The sequence below is a fragment of the Rutidosis leptorrhynchoides genome, chromosome 4 (assembly GCF_046630445.1).
Source record: "Rutidosis leptorrhynchoides isolate AG116_Rl617_1_P2 chromosome 4, CSIRO_AGI_Rlap_v1, whole genome shotgun sequence".
In the NCBI taxonomy this organism is placed as follows: Eukaryota; Viridiplantae; Streptophyta; class Magnoliopsida; order Asterales; family Asteraceae; genus Rutidosis; species Rutidosis leptorrhynchoides.
The window spans coordinates 631,278,513-631,299,100 of NC_092336.1; the positions used below are offsets into that span (position 1 = coordinate 631,278,513).

Below are 20,588 nucleotides of genomic sequence, written 5' to 3' on the forward strand. Positions count from 1 at the left end.
CTGTATCGGTATATGGATTGTAATTAATTTGACAGTGGGTTTAGTTGTAGTAAAATTACTATGCCATTATCTATATTAAAAAATCTTTGTAAGTAGTTTCAAATGCATATGTGTTTTGTAAGAATAAGATGTGTTTAAATTTATATAGGAAGGTTTATCTGAAGCAAGATAAAACATAGACAGGTCTATCTACACCAAAATGAACTTTTTCTACTTTTAGAATCCCATTCCAAGGAGACCATATGAATTCACTTTATGATAGATGTATCAGAGATAAGATCATTACTTCATGTTTTACATGGGTCCCCTGTTTTCGATTCTTTCGACAAGTATATAAACCATTTAAGTTTCAATTAGGAAGATCATCAACTCAAATATTGTCATATCATCTCTTGACATTTTGCTTCAATTTCCATAAATCTCAGGGTTAGTACTTTCTTTATTGGATAATGAAAATGTTTAAAAAAGATTAAATATAACACTATGCTATAATTGATTATAATTGTTGCTGGTATTTCAGGTTAACTTCAAAACTTATAACAAGAGAAAATGAGCAGTGGAGACTGGATGTGTGCTGCATGTCAGCATATGAACTTCAAGAAACGTGACGCCTGCCAAAAATGTCATTGTCCCAAATTCGCATCCCCTGATGAGGTTTCGTATTACGGTACGAACAGAACGGAAGTATTGGCTGGCGACTGGTATTGTGCGACATTCAACTGTGGGACACATAATTACGCTAGCAGGACCGCATGTTATAGATGTGGTGCATTTAAAGATTATAGTGCTATGATGGGTGCAACCACTGCATCATGTTATGGTTGTGATGCTGGCACTGTTCCCGGATGGAAAGCAGGAGACTGGATTTGCAATAGGTAAAAAGGTTTTAAAAAATAAAGTTTATTTTTTTTTTAAAAAAAACAACCATTTGTAAGATAGGTTACTAATTAGGCTTTTTGTTCTTTGTTTGATCTTTAAACAGATATGGTTGTGGGGTGCACAATTATGCTAGCAGGATGGAATGCTACAAATGCAAAACACCAAGGGAATAAATTAAGGTAGGTAGTTAAGCTCGAGTCTATATAATCATCGTTTCTTTAGTTATTTCTGTTTCTGATCAATGTATAAAAATCTTTTCGGTTGTGTTTCAGGATGCGGATATATATGAACCCAAAGGAAGAGAACCGTGTCCTTCATCAGACATCATTTTTCGTTTTAGTCCTTTTATATTAGGTGATAGTTTTGGTGTAATCTCTTATTTCATGAAGTTAATGGATGGATACATACAGATCGTTTATATATATGTTCTTTCATATCTCTCTGAACACGCGCACACACACACACACACTCCAAATTCAAGCAATTTCTGTATTTGACTTGAATTTTAATTCATACTCTTATTAAGCCTGTGTAGAGTATTTAAGCCACTCGGGCTTCATAAAATTCTATAAAAATAATGTTTTTTTTTTCTTAATCACCTAATTATAATACACCAAAAACACACACATTCATGGAATATGAGTAATAATTGTCACAAAACTACTTGTTGATTCTGAAAATTGGATAGAACTTCAAAGGGACAAATGTAAGGATCACCATTCAAGCATACTTTAATTTCCCGCCAAAATTAACTGATCAAATACCTTTTTTATTTATTCTTAACTGATCATTGACAAATGATTAATATCATCAGAAGTATCCATTAATAGATACCGAGAATATCTATATATCGTAAACAAATACTAGTCACTGATTCGCTAGAAATAACAATATACTCCTTAAGAATCTGATAAAATATATACCTCAATAATTTGCATAGATAAGAGAACCAGGTGCTGTTTTATGTGAGTGATTAATAAAGAAGTGACAAGTCCATTCTCACTTTTGTTTGTTGATATCGCTCCATTTATATATATTTTATTTCTCGATATCTACCTCACTTTGCTCGGTTTATGACTATCTTGGAGCCTATTTTGTGTGCTATTGAGCTAAATGGTAAATTAAGGGCTAAGGAGTGGATTTGGTATAAAATTGCTCAAATCTTGGGCAAAATTGACTAAGGAAATGGAAAGTACAGAATCAGCATCAAAAGCGCCGCTCCTCAGTCAAGAGCGCCGCTCCTGTGAGCCAAAAGCGTCGCACCAACTGAAAAAGCGACGTTCTAACACACATTTCAGCTCCATTTTCCTCCAGTGAGCAGAAGCGCCGTTCCTATAGTGAAAAGCGTTGCTCCTATTCAGCCAAAAGCGTCGCTCCTCAACAAAAGCGTCGCCCCTAATTAGAGCTAAAAGCGGCGTTCCTGATCAAAAGCGCCGCTCCTCATTAAAGTCAAAAGCGTCGCTCCTGTCCAAAAGCGGCACTCCTGTCGCTGTTTCAACCCAGATTTTCAGCACTATAAAAGGAACGAGATTAGGTCATTTTTCATATGCATCTTTGGGAGCAGTTGCTTAAGGTCCGAATTTCACACACAAAACCCTAATTTCATCATCCATTAGTGTTTAAGGGTGGATTCAAGGAAGCTAGCTCAAAATTCATCATTGTTTAGCTTAGATCTTCATCTTCTTACATTTTGGGTTGTAATCTTCACTTTACTTTTCATATTTTGCATTGATTACTTGTAATAACTTGAAGATGATGATGATTTACATTTCTATGCTTATTATTAGTTTAATTTTAGCTATGATTGGCTAAATCTCTTGTGTTTGCTTATCTATGAATCTCTAATGCCAGTGTTTGCCCCAAATCAATTGATTATTGTTGTTTGAATGAATTACATGATCATGTGTTGTTGAGTTAGCTAAAGATCCATTGCTATGAGTTTGTTTTAGGCTTGCCTTTGATTACATATGTTGTGTAGCTCTCTTAGTGATTTGAGAAGTGAATCAATATGTGCTTCAACACCTTGGGTGATCAAGACAACTAGCTTAGGAATTGCAAGTGATTGTGTTCTTGATCTAGGTTGGTTTTCAATTGGCCTCTAGTCAACATAGTAATTCCGATTATCTTAAGTGATTTCGATAGTTGGGGGTTTTAAGTGATTTTAACATAAGCTCAATCTCAATGACCAAATCATGCTTAACTCGATCTTAAGATATAAAACTTTTGTGAATTCGTGGAGTATCATTTGATTTGAGGTTTAGTAGTGATGCTAAATATTTAATAGTTCAACAACTAATGAGATAGCAATATAGGCAAAATGGGGCAAGCCAAGCATAGAGAGGATTAGATAAGTGAACACGTCTTAGTTAATTTGTTTTAAGTCTTAATACTTCACTACTTGTCTCTTGTTACTAGCTTAATTGATAAATTTAGGTTTATTTAATTGTGCAAGTTTTAGTTGTTAGTTGAAATCAATCGAAACCCCCCAATCAAACAAACTCTAGGACAATTGATAGTTTCAAATATCCAACTTACACCTTGTCCTTTGGGACGAACTTGATAAGAATACTTACATTAAAGTGTTATAATAACCGGGTTCTAAGTGCTCGTTAGTTGTGTGTGTTTGATTGTAGTGTTTGAATCAAATATAAATTTAGAGGGTAAAAGATGTATATCGCACGAACGCATCACTTGTCCCAAAATATGAACCAAAATTAATATAAATAAAAGTGCCAAAACTAGTTAATGAATTTAGTTATTTACACTAAAAAGAACAAAATAAAAAATAAATACAGATTTTAATCAATTGGTTATAAGTAAATTGTTTATCACTGGCTCACTTGAATTAAATTGTGCTATAGTAAATTCTTATGTCTCTAATTAAGTATTTTATCATTCCTTTTCATCTTGGATTTGATTGATACAAGTCAAATGGAGTTCAATTTCCTTTCTTGAATATTGAACTTGGTTTTAATAAGTTTTATTATAGTCCGTCATAGTTTTGAAAAAATCAGAATGTAATAATGGACCAAAACGTTACAATCTTCTACAAGAATAACATTATAATGGTCTTAATTGTTAGAAATATTAAGTTAGGCCCAACTCGATTGTCGATTTAGGTTCATTAGGGTTTATTGATTTACTAGTGTTTCATTATATGTACTTTAAATATTGTATGACTATTGAATAATAATCACTGAGTTTACATTATCTAAAATAAAAATGAAAAAAAAAATTGAAAATACAAAACAATTACTTTGCACCGCCACTCATGTTTTGCTTAGCCAATAATCTCAGTAGCGTTATCACATCAACTTTAGTTTCTAGTTGATTATTATCAATTGTAATAAATCCATTATTTTCATAAACCAGCTGCAAAAACCGCCATTATTTTTTCTCCTTTAATTTATTTTTCTTCAATCATAATCGGCGTGGGGCAGAACCGCCTAACTTAACTAGATTACAACCCTCCAAAAAAATATATTAAAAAAACCCTCTTTCTTTGCAGCTTTGAAGAAGATTGTTAAATCGTCAACATAAGGTATCTGGTCAAGTTCTGCTCACTCCTTAGGCAAAGCCAGTCACGACGTATACAAAAAAAGCAAAAGTTACGGAAAAGGAATACGTAGTCAAGCTACACAATAATATTGGCGATTATCACTTTGCTCCATGCAACAATTTAGAGCGAAAAATTTGTGTTTTTTTTTAATCTTTTAATTTTTAGTGTTTTCTTAAAGTTCGAACTTTCGCGATTTCACCTTTTGGACTGCGGAGGAGTGTTAGACATATTAAGTTAGCCCAACCCGATTGTGGGTTTGGGTCCATTATGATTTATAGGTTTACTAGTGTTTCATTATGTACTTTAAATATCGTACGAGTATTGAATAATAATTACGGGTTTAGATTGTTTAACGTGAAGTAAAGAGCGTAATATTATCCTGAACGGTTATAGCTGCGGATTACATATATAAATAAGATTAATCAAGTGCTAAATCTAGTGGACAAGATAAGCTAACGGACCCTTATAAAACACTGCCTAAATAAACAAATACATAAATACATAAACAATATCCAATCTAAGAGTTATATCAGCCCAATATAGCATAGACTTATCGGCTAACAATTCCATCTATTATATGAATAATAATATAATTTAATTTAGAACATACTTGATTTGTATTCTTAAATTAATTATTTGTGATAGGATTGCAGAGCCCAAACAACATGTCTTAATAGAAACTTTTTGGTGGTAGATATTTTCCAATCGACAAGTTATGGATGACGGGAGATCCTAAACATTAGAAAAGGTATTCGTCACCTATGTGTCCATGTAATAGGAAACAGAAGAAATACTTCAGTGTGGCACGACTCTTGGTCTGATTATGGCCCTCTTTCGAACGTCTTTACTGCTCGAGAGATTCATAGAGCTGAAGTGGTTGATGATTCTAAAGTTGTTGATTTAATGTCTCCTTCGGGTTGGAAATGGCCTCAAGCTTGGATTAAGAAGTATCCCATGTTGCCAATTGTGACGACCCGGAAATTTCCGACCAAATTTAAACTTTAATCTTTATATTATTCCGACACGATAAGCAAAGTTTGTTAAGTTAAATCTCAAGAATTTTAAACTGTGTTCATACATTCATTATAACCTCGACCAAATTCCGACGATTCACGAACCGTTATATATAAATAGATATGTATATATATATATATATATATATATATATATATATATATATATATATATATATATATATATATATATATATATATATATATTATAACTTGAGAATATTAATAAAGTATTAAACGTATAATACTTTACACGAACGTATTTGTTTCAATATGATTTTCGACGAAAAAAAAATATATTAAATGATTGAATTATCAGAAACATTGAATTATGATTACAAGTCTCTGTTGAGAGGTCCACTATGATTTGAGAAAATCTATTCTTCTTAACAATATTCAGAATAATTTGTAAAGCTATTTATAAATAAAAACAAAAAGTGTCATTTACGAAAGTTAGGCAAAAGTTAGTGGAGAATTGGTTTCCATAATATTCTATTAATCTATTTTCAATCGTACAAAGACGTTTTCAGTTTAAAAAGAACTTTATTATTAAAACGTATATAACTTTTATAAATATCTAGAATCACTTTTGACAACTCATTACTTAACCAGTATAATAAATATAATGATATTTATATTTTATTTCATTAAATATATATAACGATTTAAATTAATATTATATATATTTATACGCGTATTATACATACATAGTTTTTTATACTTTTACTATACTTTAACTTTACCTTTACTTTATTTTTACTTTACTTTAACTTTAATAATTCACTTTAATAATTCATACTTTAATAATTCACTTTAATAATTCATACTTTAATAATTCACTTTAATAATTCATACTTTAATAATTCACTGTAATAATTCATACTTTAATAATTCACTTTAATAATTCATACTTTAATAATTCACTTTTATAATTCAAAAATCTATTATAAATAGAATTCAACAGGTTTCATTATTTCATAGAAACTTCAAAATATATTTCTCTAAACTCTCTCAATTGATATATATATATATATATATATATATATATATATATATATATATATATATATATATATATATATATATATATATATATATATATATATATATATATATATATATATATATATATATATATATATATTTGCTCTGTATTATTTCAAGATATTATTAGTATACATAAAATATTACGACGGAGTGCTGTCCGAGTGATTTCAAAATAGTTTTTTTGAATGAGTCGAAGCTAAGGAAATTATGGGTTATAGCTATGGAGGTGATGGGTATGGTTCATGGGTATGCTCGTGAGGTCAATCTAGTGTTTATCATCTCCGTTGCGTCTACGTACTTTCCTGCAATATTGAATCTCAATATTGATACGTTCGTGAATCCGAGGCCAACCTTGCACTTATTAAATGACGTTATATGTATTTTTACTACGAAATACAGTATTGTGAGTTTCATTTGCTCCCTTTTATATATATTTTTGGGACTGAGAATACATGCGCTGTTTTTATAAATATTTTACGAAATAGACACAAGTACTAAAACTAATTCTACGTGGGTTTAAACCAGAAATATACCCTTAGCTTGGTAACATTAAACTACTTGTCTATGTATGATAGGCGCGAATTCTAAAGATAGATCTATTGGGCCTGACAAACCCCATCCTGACTATGGGATGCTTTAGTACTTCGAGGTTATTTTAAACACACCTGATCTGGTGTACTTCAGAGGGTAAAACATGAACGTTAAGGCTTGTTACCGGGTGCCTACAACTTATAGAATACTTTTATACACTTGCGAGTGTACATATATTTATAAACGGAAATCTTGTGGTCTATTAATATATTGAAATGATTGTTATGATAAACCTATGAACTCACCAACCTTTTGGTTGACACTTTAAAGCATGTTTATTCTCAGGTATTAAAGAAATCTTTCGCTGTGCATTAGCTCATTTTAAGGATATTACTTGGAGTCATTCATGGCATATTTTGAAAGACGTTGCATTCGAGTCATTGAGTTCATCAAGATTATTATTAAGCCAATTATAGTTGGACGTATTATGAAATGTTGTGCATGCCGTCAACTTTCGTTGTAAAGAAAGTTTGTCTTTTAAAAACGAATGCAATGTTTGTAAAATGTATCATATAAAGGTCAAATACCTCGCGATGTAATCAACTATTGTGAATCATTTATAATGTATATGAACGGGTCCTTTCAGTTGGTATCAGAGCGGTGGTCTTAGCGAACCAGGTCTGCATTAGTGTGTCTAACTGATATTCGTTAGGATGCATTAGTGAGTCTGGACTTCGACCGTGTCTGCATTTCAAAAGTTTTGCTCATCATTCTTGTCGGAAATTACCTGCTTATCATTCTTAGTCTAGACACATCTTATTGCATTGATTGCATGAATAGTTTATAGACAAAATTCATATCTTAGCGTATCTGTTAATTCATATCTTAGCATATCTGTTACTGTAAACTTTGCCTGACATATTCCGTAAATTCCTCCGTAATCTACGAAACTTTTTGCTCTATATAATTAGAATACCACCCGATAGCCGGAAAATCATTTCATATCGAAAAATTCTTTATTCAATCGTACGAAATGGAATTCGTCATTAGTTCAAGTCCCTCGGATTCCGAAATGGAATCCCACTCAAGTTCCGAAAGCAGTGTGACCGGAATGGATCAACCAATTAGTCATCATCTATTCTGGATGAATTGGGGATGGGTTCGTAGCCTCCTTAATCATTGGAGACAAGAAGAAGGTGATCCCTTCCATCCACCACATTGCCCTCTTGGCGAAGAACCTGAAGTACTTACCGACGAACCTATCCGAAACACCATTTTCTCTCTTATTTCCAGAGTATCTCGTCACGATTACATACTACACCAAATTCTAGATTTTGTTTACCGCTCGTCCGAACCGACAATCACCCCAGTGTAATAGAAGAAGTCAATGAGCTTCGCGCTCGGGTAGTGGCTTTGGAGAATATGGTGCAAAGGTTACAAACACCACCAGCAGCAGCAGCATAAACAGTACCACCATCAGCAACACCAACAGTACCATCACCACCACCAACAACAACATCCACATCCCACACCGCAACATCACAATATGTATCTCAAACATCAACGTCATACGCCCTGTAAATATCCAGGAATATCAATAACAACAAACGATGAAGTATTAATTCATAATCTTCATTAAAGAGATATCTCTGCGGCAGTTATGTAATCTCCAAAATCTTAGAGATTATTTAATTCTGACCATAAATCGGATGAGTGAACGGAGATGGTAGAGTAGAAACTTTGATCGAAAATGGTGTACGATTTACAAGCTAGAATTGTTTTACCAACAGCATCAACAGGACCGTAACATCATCAACACAGTCAGTGCTGTCAGTATCGTCAGAATCAACAGCACCTGTAACATCACAAACTCTGTCAGTTCAAGAATCATTGTGGACATCATTACGAATCAACAACAAATATATTGTATCAACGAGTTATGAAGTATTAACTCATTTCCAATCGAAAGATTTATATGTATATTTTATATGTATAAATTTTTAAACCATAATAAATCTTCCCGTACTAAGCTACTATGTGTGAATCTTAACTACTCAGTTAATTCATATTACAAATATGCAATGATGTACGTCCTTCGTCCGCAACTTAACCATCGTTAATTACAATCTCTGTCTCAATTCAATAAAAAATCCAATTCATAATAAATCAAGTGTATTATTCGAATATATGTTTGAATTTACACTTTCATCATCGATGTACTCGAAACTTTTCAAATAACATCATTCGTACCTTGCGAAGTTCACAAGAATTTCATGAAAACCAACAAATAACAAAGTAATGATTCATAATTTCAATATTATTGAAGAAATACTTATGCAATTTATAAAGTTTTAGGGACTACTCAATTCTAGTTCCAACCATAAAACAAATGAGTTTAATTTAATATTAACTCATTAAATCTATATTACATCTAAAGAAAATATACACATATATTTTCATAAAGACTGTAATAAACTTCTTTTGTACAAAATATTAATTGTGAAATTTTTTTTAACGGGTAGGTAATACCCGAGAGATATATAAATTCACAATTAATATATTACATTTTTCGAAACTGATTCAGCAATCATCAACTATATTCCCTACTTTCACAACAATATCCATTCTTTCATATAAATCAAAACAATCATACTCATTCAAATTCAATTACATATTCTGATTTTGAAATCGCATAATTCAATTCGAAATATAACCAGTATCATCACTCTTAGATTCCTATATCTTTCAAAGCTATACTTTGACTTCAAAACTGTGTTAAAACATCATATGTATTAACGATTACAATATGTGCTCAAACCCTTCGAAATTCCTGAAGACACTTCAACTAAGGAACAATCGAGATGATGATCCAACCACATGTTACCCACAGTTATACACCTGAAAAACTCTCAAAACCCAAGTCATAGTTCGACACGTATCCGTGTTAGACCCTTTGGCATTTACTAGCTAAAATAACTTTTCAATTCCGTTTCAAAATAGACAGTTTTGTCACAGCTCCAGCAAGTCATCTTCGACTTCTCAATCAAAACAGTCTTATTATAACCTCGATAGATACGTTGCCCTTTCGCCAACGTTACCGGGGAATCGTTTATATTCACCACATTAGCAATAAACTTACCAACAACTTCATTGATCTTTGACTTTCCAAAAAAAAAAAATCATTATAATTATTGAAACCCTATCATATACTCATTCGTACCTTATAACAAGAATTGCCATACCAATTATTGAGAATCAGCAATCAGTATTTTAAAACCTCGCAGCATGTCTACATCAACAATTACATATACACACAACGTCTACCTCCAAGACTTACATTCTTTGAATGAGAAATTTCTGAAAAACACCCTAAACTGCGAACCAGTTCTCGAAATTTTGAAAAATGCTGATGAAGCAGTAAAAACTGTAAACGACCTTAATAGTAAAAAGTTGGATGATAAAGGATAGTATATTGGCAAAGCTCAGAAAAAGAGAAGCTTTGGAACTGAAAAACGGATTGAGCAAAGTATGAAGGAGGCTGTGGACAAATCACAAAGGCTGAACCTGCCTTCAAAGAATCCAAATGATTCAGTACTTGCTGAAGTCATTAACGAATACCTTGCTCCTGACTCTAAACCCCTGCGGACAATATCCTTCATCATCCTCTGATATTAGACATTCTAAGATATCATCGTATCTTTCATTATAAATATCATCCATACTTCTGAAGATATTTTTATAATTATTCTTATCTGAAATCATTTACCTCTTCGCGCTATCTGTATTATATCATAAAAGAAACTATTTTAGTTTCTAAATTCTGAAACATTCGAGTTTAAAATATGAATATTCTTGAAGACGTGTTGGGAGCTGAAGCATGAGTTAGTATAATATAATGACACTTGATCAACGTGATTATATTACAGTAATTCATGCTGAGTTTCTAAATGGAACATGATGATTCACAGATCATAACGTCATCATGTGCTATGTTACACGACTCTTGTATTCTCTTTGATCTCTAAATATCAAAAAAATATTTCTTGATGATTCGGCCTTTTTCGAAGTATTCTGGTAATTTGACAAGTCAAGATCGTGTCATTACAATTTCCTTCCTAGAACATTAACAATGTTCATTCCGAAATTTATATCTGCGAATTCTGGACCATTACAAGCGGTGCTTAATCGCAAGAAGAAGAAACGAAAGGACAAAGCTCCGAACTAGAAATGGGAGTATAAATCATAGCAAATAGAAGAGAGCATTAACTGTGGATGACAATGATTATAGAAGAAGCAAGGACTTTGAAATATAAGGGAAGATATAAAACCCAACAACAACCCAGAAATCACAAACCGTATATATCAATGCATATAGCAATATAAAGACACGGGAGAACTAAAAACACTATAAAACCAAGAGTATAGTAGAAGTAAATAGATTCTTCCGGAGGCAGATGAAAAAGAAGAGCGACAAATATGAAAGTGAGGAGTATATCAAGAATCAGCACTGGATGAAGCATATTGACAAATACTTTAAAATATGAGTTGAGAAGGTGTGAGTTGTAAAAAAACAAATGAGGTGGATTTATAGTGAAATATCCGACAGAGAAATCAAAATGGATTATCGCATTAATTCGAAGAGGATCATAATTTCCTTAATCGCCGAATAATCAAATCCAATATAGATTACAAAGATTTTCTTTTCGGAGATCAATCGTGATGACGTCAAAAGATACGATGAATCACTATTATCTTATTTCATTCATTTACGATAACTTCACTCACACTCTTCGAGTAATCGAATTATTTTATCCATTCTTCTTGAACATGATAAAACTCTATAATCGTTATAATAACATTCTCATTGTTAGTCATGACGACCTCTATCAAATTTCGGGGACGAAATTTCTTTAACGGGTAGGTACTGTGACGACCCGAAAATTTCCGACCAAATTTAAACTTTAATCTTTATATTATTCCGACACGATAAGCAAAGTTTGTTAAGTTAAATCTCAAGAATTTTAAACTGTGTTCATACATTCATTATAACCTCGACCAAATTCCGACGATTCACGAACCGTTATATATAAATAGATATGTATATGTATATATATTATAACTTGAGAATATTAATAAAGTATTAAACGTATAATACTTTACACGAACATATTTGTTTCAATATGATTTTCGACGAAAAAAATATATTAAATGATTGAATTATCAGAAACATTGAATTATGATTACAAGTCTCTGTTGAGAGGTCCACTATGATTTGAGAAAATCTATTCCTCTTAACGATATTCAGAATAATTTGTAAAGCTATTTATAAATAAAAATAAAAAGTGTCATTTACGAAAGTTAGACAAAAGTTAGTGGAGAATTGGTTTCCATAATATTCTATTAATCTATTTTCAAACGTACAAAGACGTTTTCAGTTTAAAAAGAACTTTATTATTAAAACGTATATAACTTTTATAAATATCTAGAATCACTTTTGACAACTCATTACTTAACCAGTATAATAAATATAACAATATTTATATTTTATTTCATTAAATATATATAACGATTTAAATTAATATTATATATATTTATACGCGTATTATACATACATAGTTTTTTATACTTTTACTATACTTTAACTTTACCTTTACTTTATTTTTACTTTACTTTAACTTTAATAATTCACTTTAATAATTCATACTTTAATAATTCACTTTAATAATTCATACTTTAATAATTCACTTTAATAATTCATACTTCATTAATTCATACTTTAATAATTCACTGTAATAATTCACTTTAATAATTCATACTTTAATAATTCACTTTTATAATTCAAAAATCTATTATAAATAGAATTCAATAGGTTTCATTATTTCATAGAAACTTGAAAATATATTTCTCTAAACTCTCTCAATTGATTTATATATATATATATATATATATATATATATATATATATATATATATATATATATATATATATATATATATATATATATATATATATATATATATATATATATATATATATATATATTTGCTCTGTATTATTTCAAGATATTATTAGTATACATAAAATATTACGACGGAGTGCTGTCCGAGTGATTTCAAAATAGTTTTTTTGAATGAGTCGAAGCTAAGGAAATTATGGGTTATAGCTATGGAGGTGATGGGTATGGTTCATGGGTATGCTCGTGAGGTCAATCTAGTGTTTATTATCTCCGTTGCGTCTACGTACTTTCCTGCAATATTGAATCTCAATATTGATACGTTCGTGAATCCGAGGCCAACCTTGCACTTATTAAATGACGTTATATGTATTTTTACTACGAAATACAGTATTGTGAGTTTCATTTGCTCCCTTTTATATATATTTTTGGGACTGAGAATACATGCGCTGTTTTTATAAATGTTTTACGAAATAGGCACAAGTACTAAAACTAATTCTACGTGGGTTTAAACCAGAAATATACCCTTAGCTTGGTAACATTAAACTACTTGTCTATGTACGATAGGCGCGAATCCTAAAGATAGATCTATTGGGCCTGACAAACCCCATCCTGACTATGGGATGCTTTAGTACTTCGAGGTTATTTTAAACACACCTGATCTGGTGTACTTCAGAGGGTAAAACATGAACGTTAAGGCTTGTTACCGGGTGCCTACAACTTATAGAATACTTTTATACACTTGCGAGTGTACATATATTTATAAAATGTATCATATAGAGGTCAGATACCTCGCGATGTAATCAACTATTGTGAATCATTTATAATGTATATGAACGGGTCCTTTCACCAATATACCATTTCCTGATATTGTCCAAATTGATATAATCATGTGGAAGGCGAGTGATGATGAACTAGTAGATTTCTCTACTAAAGCTGCCTGGGATTTTATGCGTTCTTGTGGAAACAAAGTTGGGTGGAAAACTATAGTTTGGTTCTCATATTGCATCCCGCGTGATGCATTTATTTCGTGGTTGTTTATGCTCAAGAAGTTAAACGCAAGATAAGACTCTTCCTTGTGATACAGGTGGCGGGCAGAATGGTCCTCTCTTGTGTTCGTTGTGTAAAACTCAACAAGACTTACACACTCATTTGTTCTCTCAAAAAGTGTGTGGGATAAATGCAGCTGCTCACAAGTGCTCCATGTATTAGTGAAAAATGTTAGAAATAGGAGGTTATGTGTATATTATTTGTGGAAGAGAGGATTGATGATTTAGATGTTTAATTGATCTTGAAGGCTTTGTTTATTACTTGATTTGCTTGATTACAAATGAGGGGTGAATCCCTCTATTTATACTACACAATGGACTACTCTAGAACACTTCACCATCCACTAATATCTAGATATTTCTTAAGTATTTTCATGATAATTCTAGACTTAGATATTTTATAAGATTTTTCTACACACTTTGACTACTACATATTCCATGAGGTTTCTAGATAATGAGCTACAATCTTGATCCATATACTTGTATACTTGCAAGCCTAAATCCAAAACACATAGCCCAAAAACAAGTTTAGTTTCCAACAGCCCCCCTTAAACTTGATTTGGTCACTCCGAGCATATTCCGTAATCTTTGAAATGTCACGTGTTTTAGGGGCTTTGTGAAAATATTAGCAACTTGATCAAATGACTTCGCGTACTTTATCTGCACCTCTTTATTTGTAACACACTCCCTGATGTAATGGTATTTCGTATCAATGTGCTTGCTTCTATCATGGAAGACTGGATTCTTCGCTAGAGCAATCACAGACTTGTTATCCACATATATCTCCGTAGCTTCCTTTTGGAAAAACTTAAGTTCATTTAGTAACTTCCTGAGCCATATTTCATGACAGGTGCACGATGTTGCTGCTACAAACTCGGCTTCACACGTTGACAGAGTCACAATGGGTTGTTTGTTCGAGCTCCATGTGAACGTCGTATCTCCCATATAGAACACGAAACCACTCGTACTCTTACGATCGTCTATGTCTCCAGCCCAATCACTGTCACTGTATCCAACTAGCTTGAAGTGATTAGAAGGCGAATAAAATAGGCCATAGTCAATCGTACCTTTGATGTAGCGAAGTATCCTCTTGGCCGCCTTCAAGTGATTTATTGTAGGTGCTTCCATGTATCGACTTACTAGTCCAACTCCGTAGAGAATATCTGGCCTCGTGCAGGTTAGGTACCTCAGACTTCCAACTAAACTCTTATATTGTGTTGGGTCCACCAAGTATCCTTCATCATCTTTTGACAATTTGAGATTGCAATTCACCGGTGTGTTCATTGACTTGCAGTCATTTATCTTAAACTTCTTGAGCACCTCATTCGCATAACCTTCTTGGGATATGAATATTCCTTCTTTCTTTTGTTTCACCTCGATCCCAAGATAATAAGCCATAAGTCCAATGTCGGTCATCTCGAACTCCCGAACCATTGCTTTCTTGAACTCCTCAAACATTTTGGGATTACTTCCAGTGAATATTAAGTCATCCACATATAGGCACACAATCATAACATCTCCATCATTGCTAACTTTGGTGTAGAGGGCATGCTCATGGGGGCATTTTGTAAAGTCATTCTGCTGGAAATACTTGTCTATCCTGCTATTCCATGCTCGAGGCACTTGCTTTAACCCGTATAAGGCCTTTTTCAATTTTAGCACCTTATTCTCTTGGCCTTTCACGATGTATCTCAAAGGTTGTTCTATATAGACTTCTTCTTCTAAGTGGCCATTAAGGAACGCGGATTTGACATCCATTTGATAAATCTTCCAATTATGCTGAGCCGCAAGTGAGATTATTAATCTTATAGTTTCTAGACGAGCGACGGGAGCAAATACCTCTTCATAGTCTATGCCAGCTCGTTGACTATATCCCTTCGCCACCAACCTTGCTTTGTATCTTTCAACTTTACCTTTGAAATTTTTCTTTGCTTTGTACACCCACTTTACACCAATAGCCTTATGTCCCTTTGGTAGTGTGGCAAGATCTCACGTATTATTCTTCTCGATTGCTTGAATCTCTTCGTCCATAGCACGTTTCCACTTTTGGCTTTTTGTTGCGTCTTCAAAACTTATTGGCTCACAATCGGTAAGAAGGCAGAACAATGATAGATCCTCCATAGGCTGGGTTACCTTGTACAACTCCCTAATGCTCCTTGTGTGATGTTGTAGCCTACTTGATTCTCCTCCTGATGTTGGTGTCACTTCATTAGGTGTAGTGGTTGGAGTACGTGGAGAGTGCGGAGATGGTGTACTAGAAGGTTCTTGAACTTCTAGATATTCTTCGTTCCTTGCAGTACTCTCGAATGGATAAGGGAGAAAGTCGTAGTTCTCCTCTTCGGGAACATTCCAATCCCATGTTGCTTCTTCATCGAACACCACATCTAGACTTGAGATTACTTTATCATTCTTGGGATTGTATAACTTGTAACCCTTCGAACTTGAGTCATAGCCCTTTAATATGAGTTTCTCGCTTTTATCATCGAGCTTCATCCTCTTCTGATCTGGCACATGAGCATATGCCACACTTCCGAACACTCAAAGGTGTGAGATGTCGGGCTTCCTTCCACTCCAAGCTTCAATGGGCGTTTTGTTCTTGACGCTTCTAGTGGGCGAACGATTTGCTAGATAGATTGCACAGTCCACTGCCTCAGCCCAAAACACCTTAGGCATCCTTTTGCTCTTTAGCATACTCCGAGCCATATCAAGAATGGTCCTATTTTTTCTTTCCACAACACCATTTTGCTGAGGTGAATACGGAAGGGTTAGAGGACGTCGTAACCCATTGTTGTCGCAAAATTTCTTAAATTCCTTGGATGTGAACTCTCCTCCACGATCGGATCTCATTGCCTTTATGGTGAGACCACTTTGATTCTCCATAAATGCTTTAAACTTCTTGAACATTCCAAAAGCTTCCGACTTCTCTTTTAGAAAATAGACCCATGTCTTTCGACTAAAATCATCAATGAATAGAAGAAAATATCTATTTTTACCAAAAGACGGTGGGCTGATGGGTCCACACACATTCGTGTGAATAAGTTCTAGAGGTTTCTTCGCTCTACTAGAAGCTTCTGTTGGAAAACTGTTTCGGAAGTGCTTTCCTAGAAGGCATCCCTCACATATTTGATTCGAATGATTAATTGGAGGCAAACCCTTCACCATTCCTTTACTTGATAATAATTTTAAGCCTTCAAAATTTAAGTGCCCGTATCTCATGTGCCAGAGCCAAGAATTATCTTTAAAACATGCTTTTAAACATCTTGGAATGTCATGTTGAATATTTAGCAAGAACATCCTATTCGTTGACATTGGCACCTTAGCAATCAAACCTCCTTTTTGGTCTCTCAGATAAAGACTACGATTTATCATGTGAATATCATAGCCTTTCTCTAAGAGTTGTCCAATACTCAGTATATTCGTCTTCATATTGGGCACATAATACACGTTAGAGATAAATTGATGCCTTCCATTTTTCAAGCGGATGAGAATCTTACCTTTGCCTTTAACCGGGACTTTAGAGGAATCTCCGAAGGTGATATTTCCACTAATTACCTCGTCTAACTCCACAAATATGTTTTTTTCACCGCACATATGGTTGCTTGCACCCGTGTCGAGATACCACAAATTTGATTCTCCGTTATCTTCAACTTTGCATGCTAGTAACAAAGTGTTTTCCACGGCTTCAGTATCTTCTTGTGCAAAATTTGCTCTTTCTTGCACGTAATTGTTTGACTTCTCGCATTCCGAAGCATAGTGGCCAAATTTATGACAATTATTGCATTTGGTTTGAGAATTGTCATACCTTGGCCTTCTACTTGTGTAGCCTCTCCCGCGACCTCTTGTCGGGTGAAAATCTTGACTTCTTTCTTCATTTTTGTAAGAACTATAACCTCCATGTTTGATATATCCTTGCCCTCGTCCTCGGCCACGTACTTGACCACGACCTCGTTGACTCGTTTGATGAGTCTTTTCACTGTTCTCTTCCTTGAAAGAGAGTTTTGCTTGTAAAGCTTGCTCCAAAGGCTCTTTACTTTTCTTATTAAACCTCTCTTCATGGACTTGTAGTGAACCCATGAGTTCATCGATAGTCATTGATTCTAGATCTTTAGATTCTTCGATGGCTACGACTATATAGTCGAATTTTGAATCTAATGATCTAAGAATCTTCTCAATGACTCTTACATCACTTAGAGTTTCACCATTCCTCTTTAATTGATTGACAACCGCCAAGACTCTTGTAAAATAATCAGAAATTGATTCTGAGTCTTTCTTATTTAAGGATTCGAACTCACCTCGTAGTGTTTGTAGTCGAACCTTTTTCACCTTATCAACTCCCTTATAAGAATTCTCCAAGATCTCCCATGCTTTCTTGGCGGTGGTTGCACTTGCAATTTTCTCAAAAGCTCCATCATCTACACTTTGTTGGATGATGGAAAGAGCCTTTTGATCGTTCGTCTTCATTAATTTTTTCTCCTTGCTGAGAGAACCTTTTTCTGTAGGTTCCTCATAGCCTTCCTCCACAATCTCCCATAGGTCTTGTCCACCTAGGAAGGTCTTCATTTGGATGCTCCATCGATCATAATTATCCTTTGTGAGGCGAGGAAATGTGATGACATTGTTGGCCATCATCTTGTCGAACCAAGCTCTTGATACCAATTTGTTAGAAATAGGAGGTTATGTGTATATTATTTGTGAAAGAGAGGATTGATGATTTAGATGTTTGATTGATCTTGAAGGCTTTGTTTATTACTTGATTTGCTTGATTACAAATGAGGGGTGAATCCCTCTATTTATACTACACAATGGACTACTCTAGAACACTTCACCATCCACTAATATCTAGATATTTCCCAAGTATTCTCATGATAATTCTAGACTTAAATATTTTATAAGATTTTTCTACACACTTTGACTACTACATATTCCATGAGGTTTCTAGATAATGGGCTACAATTTTGATCCATATACTTGTTGCAAGCCCAAATCCAAAACACATAGCCCAAAAACAAGTTTAGTTTCCAACAAAAAATGGAAGGACATTATTTCTTTATTGGCCCCTTATGCGAACAGGAAAGTAGCACGCATGGTGGTAACTAAATTACTATTTGCTGCTGCGGTGTATTTCATATGACAAGAGCGTAATGCTAAGTTGTTCAAAGGCGATGATAGGAACCTAAATCAAGTCTTCAACATCATTTATTGAACCATAAGGTTAGAATTGATGTCGGTCAAGTTCAAGGGCTCTACTCACGTTCACGGGTTGAAGATGGCTTGGAATATATAGTGCGTGTTGTGTAGTTATGGTGTTTGGTTTGGTTGTTTGGCATTGTTTTGCCTTGGTCGTTTCTTGTCTATAAGTTTATTGCTTTGTAGACATTATTGTAAGACCACTCTCAACCATGACATCCTTCCTCACTGCCACATCAGTGCCACACCAGCTATATAGCTGTTTGAAATAGGTAATTTGCTTCAGTTTTTTTGTGCTCACAAATGCTTCAAAGTGATTGGAACCATGGCGAAGTAGTGTTGGGCTTTGGAGGGCGGCCGAGGGCGGCACTATTGCCGTCGGCGCCCTCGATTTGAATGTGTGAGGGCGGGTGAGGACACCCACCAAAAAGAGTGGTCTAATAGTTTGTGATTAATAACATTTGTTTGTAAATTTTAATCTATTTGAAAATATCTTTTCCAAATTTTTATACATCATTAAAAATTTAAAATTACTTATATACATTCTTTGGGGTTTGTATCATTTTCAGATGTATCTTTTAATTATAGTTGCCATTAACATGCAAAATTTATTATATTATACAAAATTGAATATTCGTAACTTTTATGGCTATGTTTGAAAAAAAAATTCATAACTTAAACTGTCTCATTGTAGTTTCTAAATTTAAAAGAAGGTAAAACAAATCTCGTGCAATCAATCCAATCCGATATGACTTAGGCCCCAATTGTTTTTTCTTTTGATTAAGTTATGTTGTTTGAATGAACTTATGATGTCTGCGAGGAATAAGTGATGAATAAATAATTATTGTTTATTTTATGTGTTAACTGACCGAATGATTAAAATTACAAATTTAACCATGTACATATGACAATTATAGGTAGTTATTTTAGCAGTTTTGAAAAAGTAGGGGCGAATATAAAAATTCTCATTTTTAAGACTTAAATTATGAAGACATTCTATTCGCATTAAATAATTATTCAATTTTTTAATTTATTAAGTGTTATTAAGTCCAAAACAAATTGGGCCTTACTTTATATTAATGAGTACTTGGAAATAACATAAAGAAATTTCAAAACCAGTCTTCTAAAAAGTTCTTGAAAGAAATAGACTGTTGGGCTGAAATGTTATTTGGGCTATAAGATATTATATAAAATAACTAGTGAAATGACCTGTGGAATTACGCGTTTATTTAAACAAAACAATTTAATGATATGTTTTAGGTATTAAGTGAACGTAAATGTCAAAGTCATTTAGTTAAATGACCCGTGAAACCACAGAGTCTGACTAAGAAACTCGTCAGCTGAACATTTCATCAAACACCTAAAATGC

At 33.4% G+C, this 20,588-nt stretch overlaps 1 protein-coding gene across 1 annotated transcript; it reads left to right on the plus strand.

Moving 5' to 3' along the window:
- The first annotated feature begins 374 nt into the window (after nt 1-374).
- Nucleotides 375-1,222, plus strand: LOC139904554 (RNA-binding protein involved in heterochromatin assembly dri1-like). Its single transcript, XM_071886473.1, has 4 exons — nt 375-426; nt 521-875; nt 983-1,058; nt 1,152-1,222. Exons 2-3 carry the CDS (start codon nt 550-552, stop codon nt 1,050-1,052), a joined length of 396 nt encoding a protein of 131 aa, XP_071742574.1. The 5' UTR covers nt 375-426; nt 521-549; the 3' UTR covers nt 1,053-1,058; nt 1,152-1,222.
- Nucleotides 1,223-20,588: the final 19,366 nt, after the last annotated feature.

Bases quoted from the DNA above. Each gene is read 5' to 3' on its own strand.
- LOC139904554 (XM_071886473.1), top strand. From the start codon at position 550: ATGAGCAGTGGAGACTGGATGTGTGCTGCATGTCAGCATATGAACTTC. The intron at 876-982 runs GTAAAAAGGTTT...ATCTTTAAACAG, and splicing joins GGAGACTGGATTTGCAATAG to ATATGGTTGTGGGGTGCACA.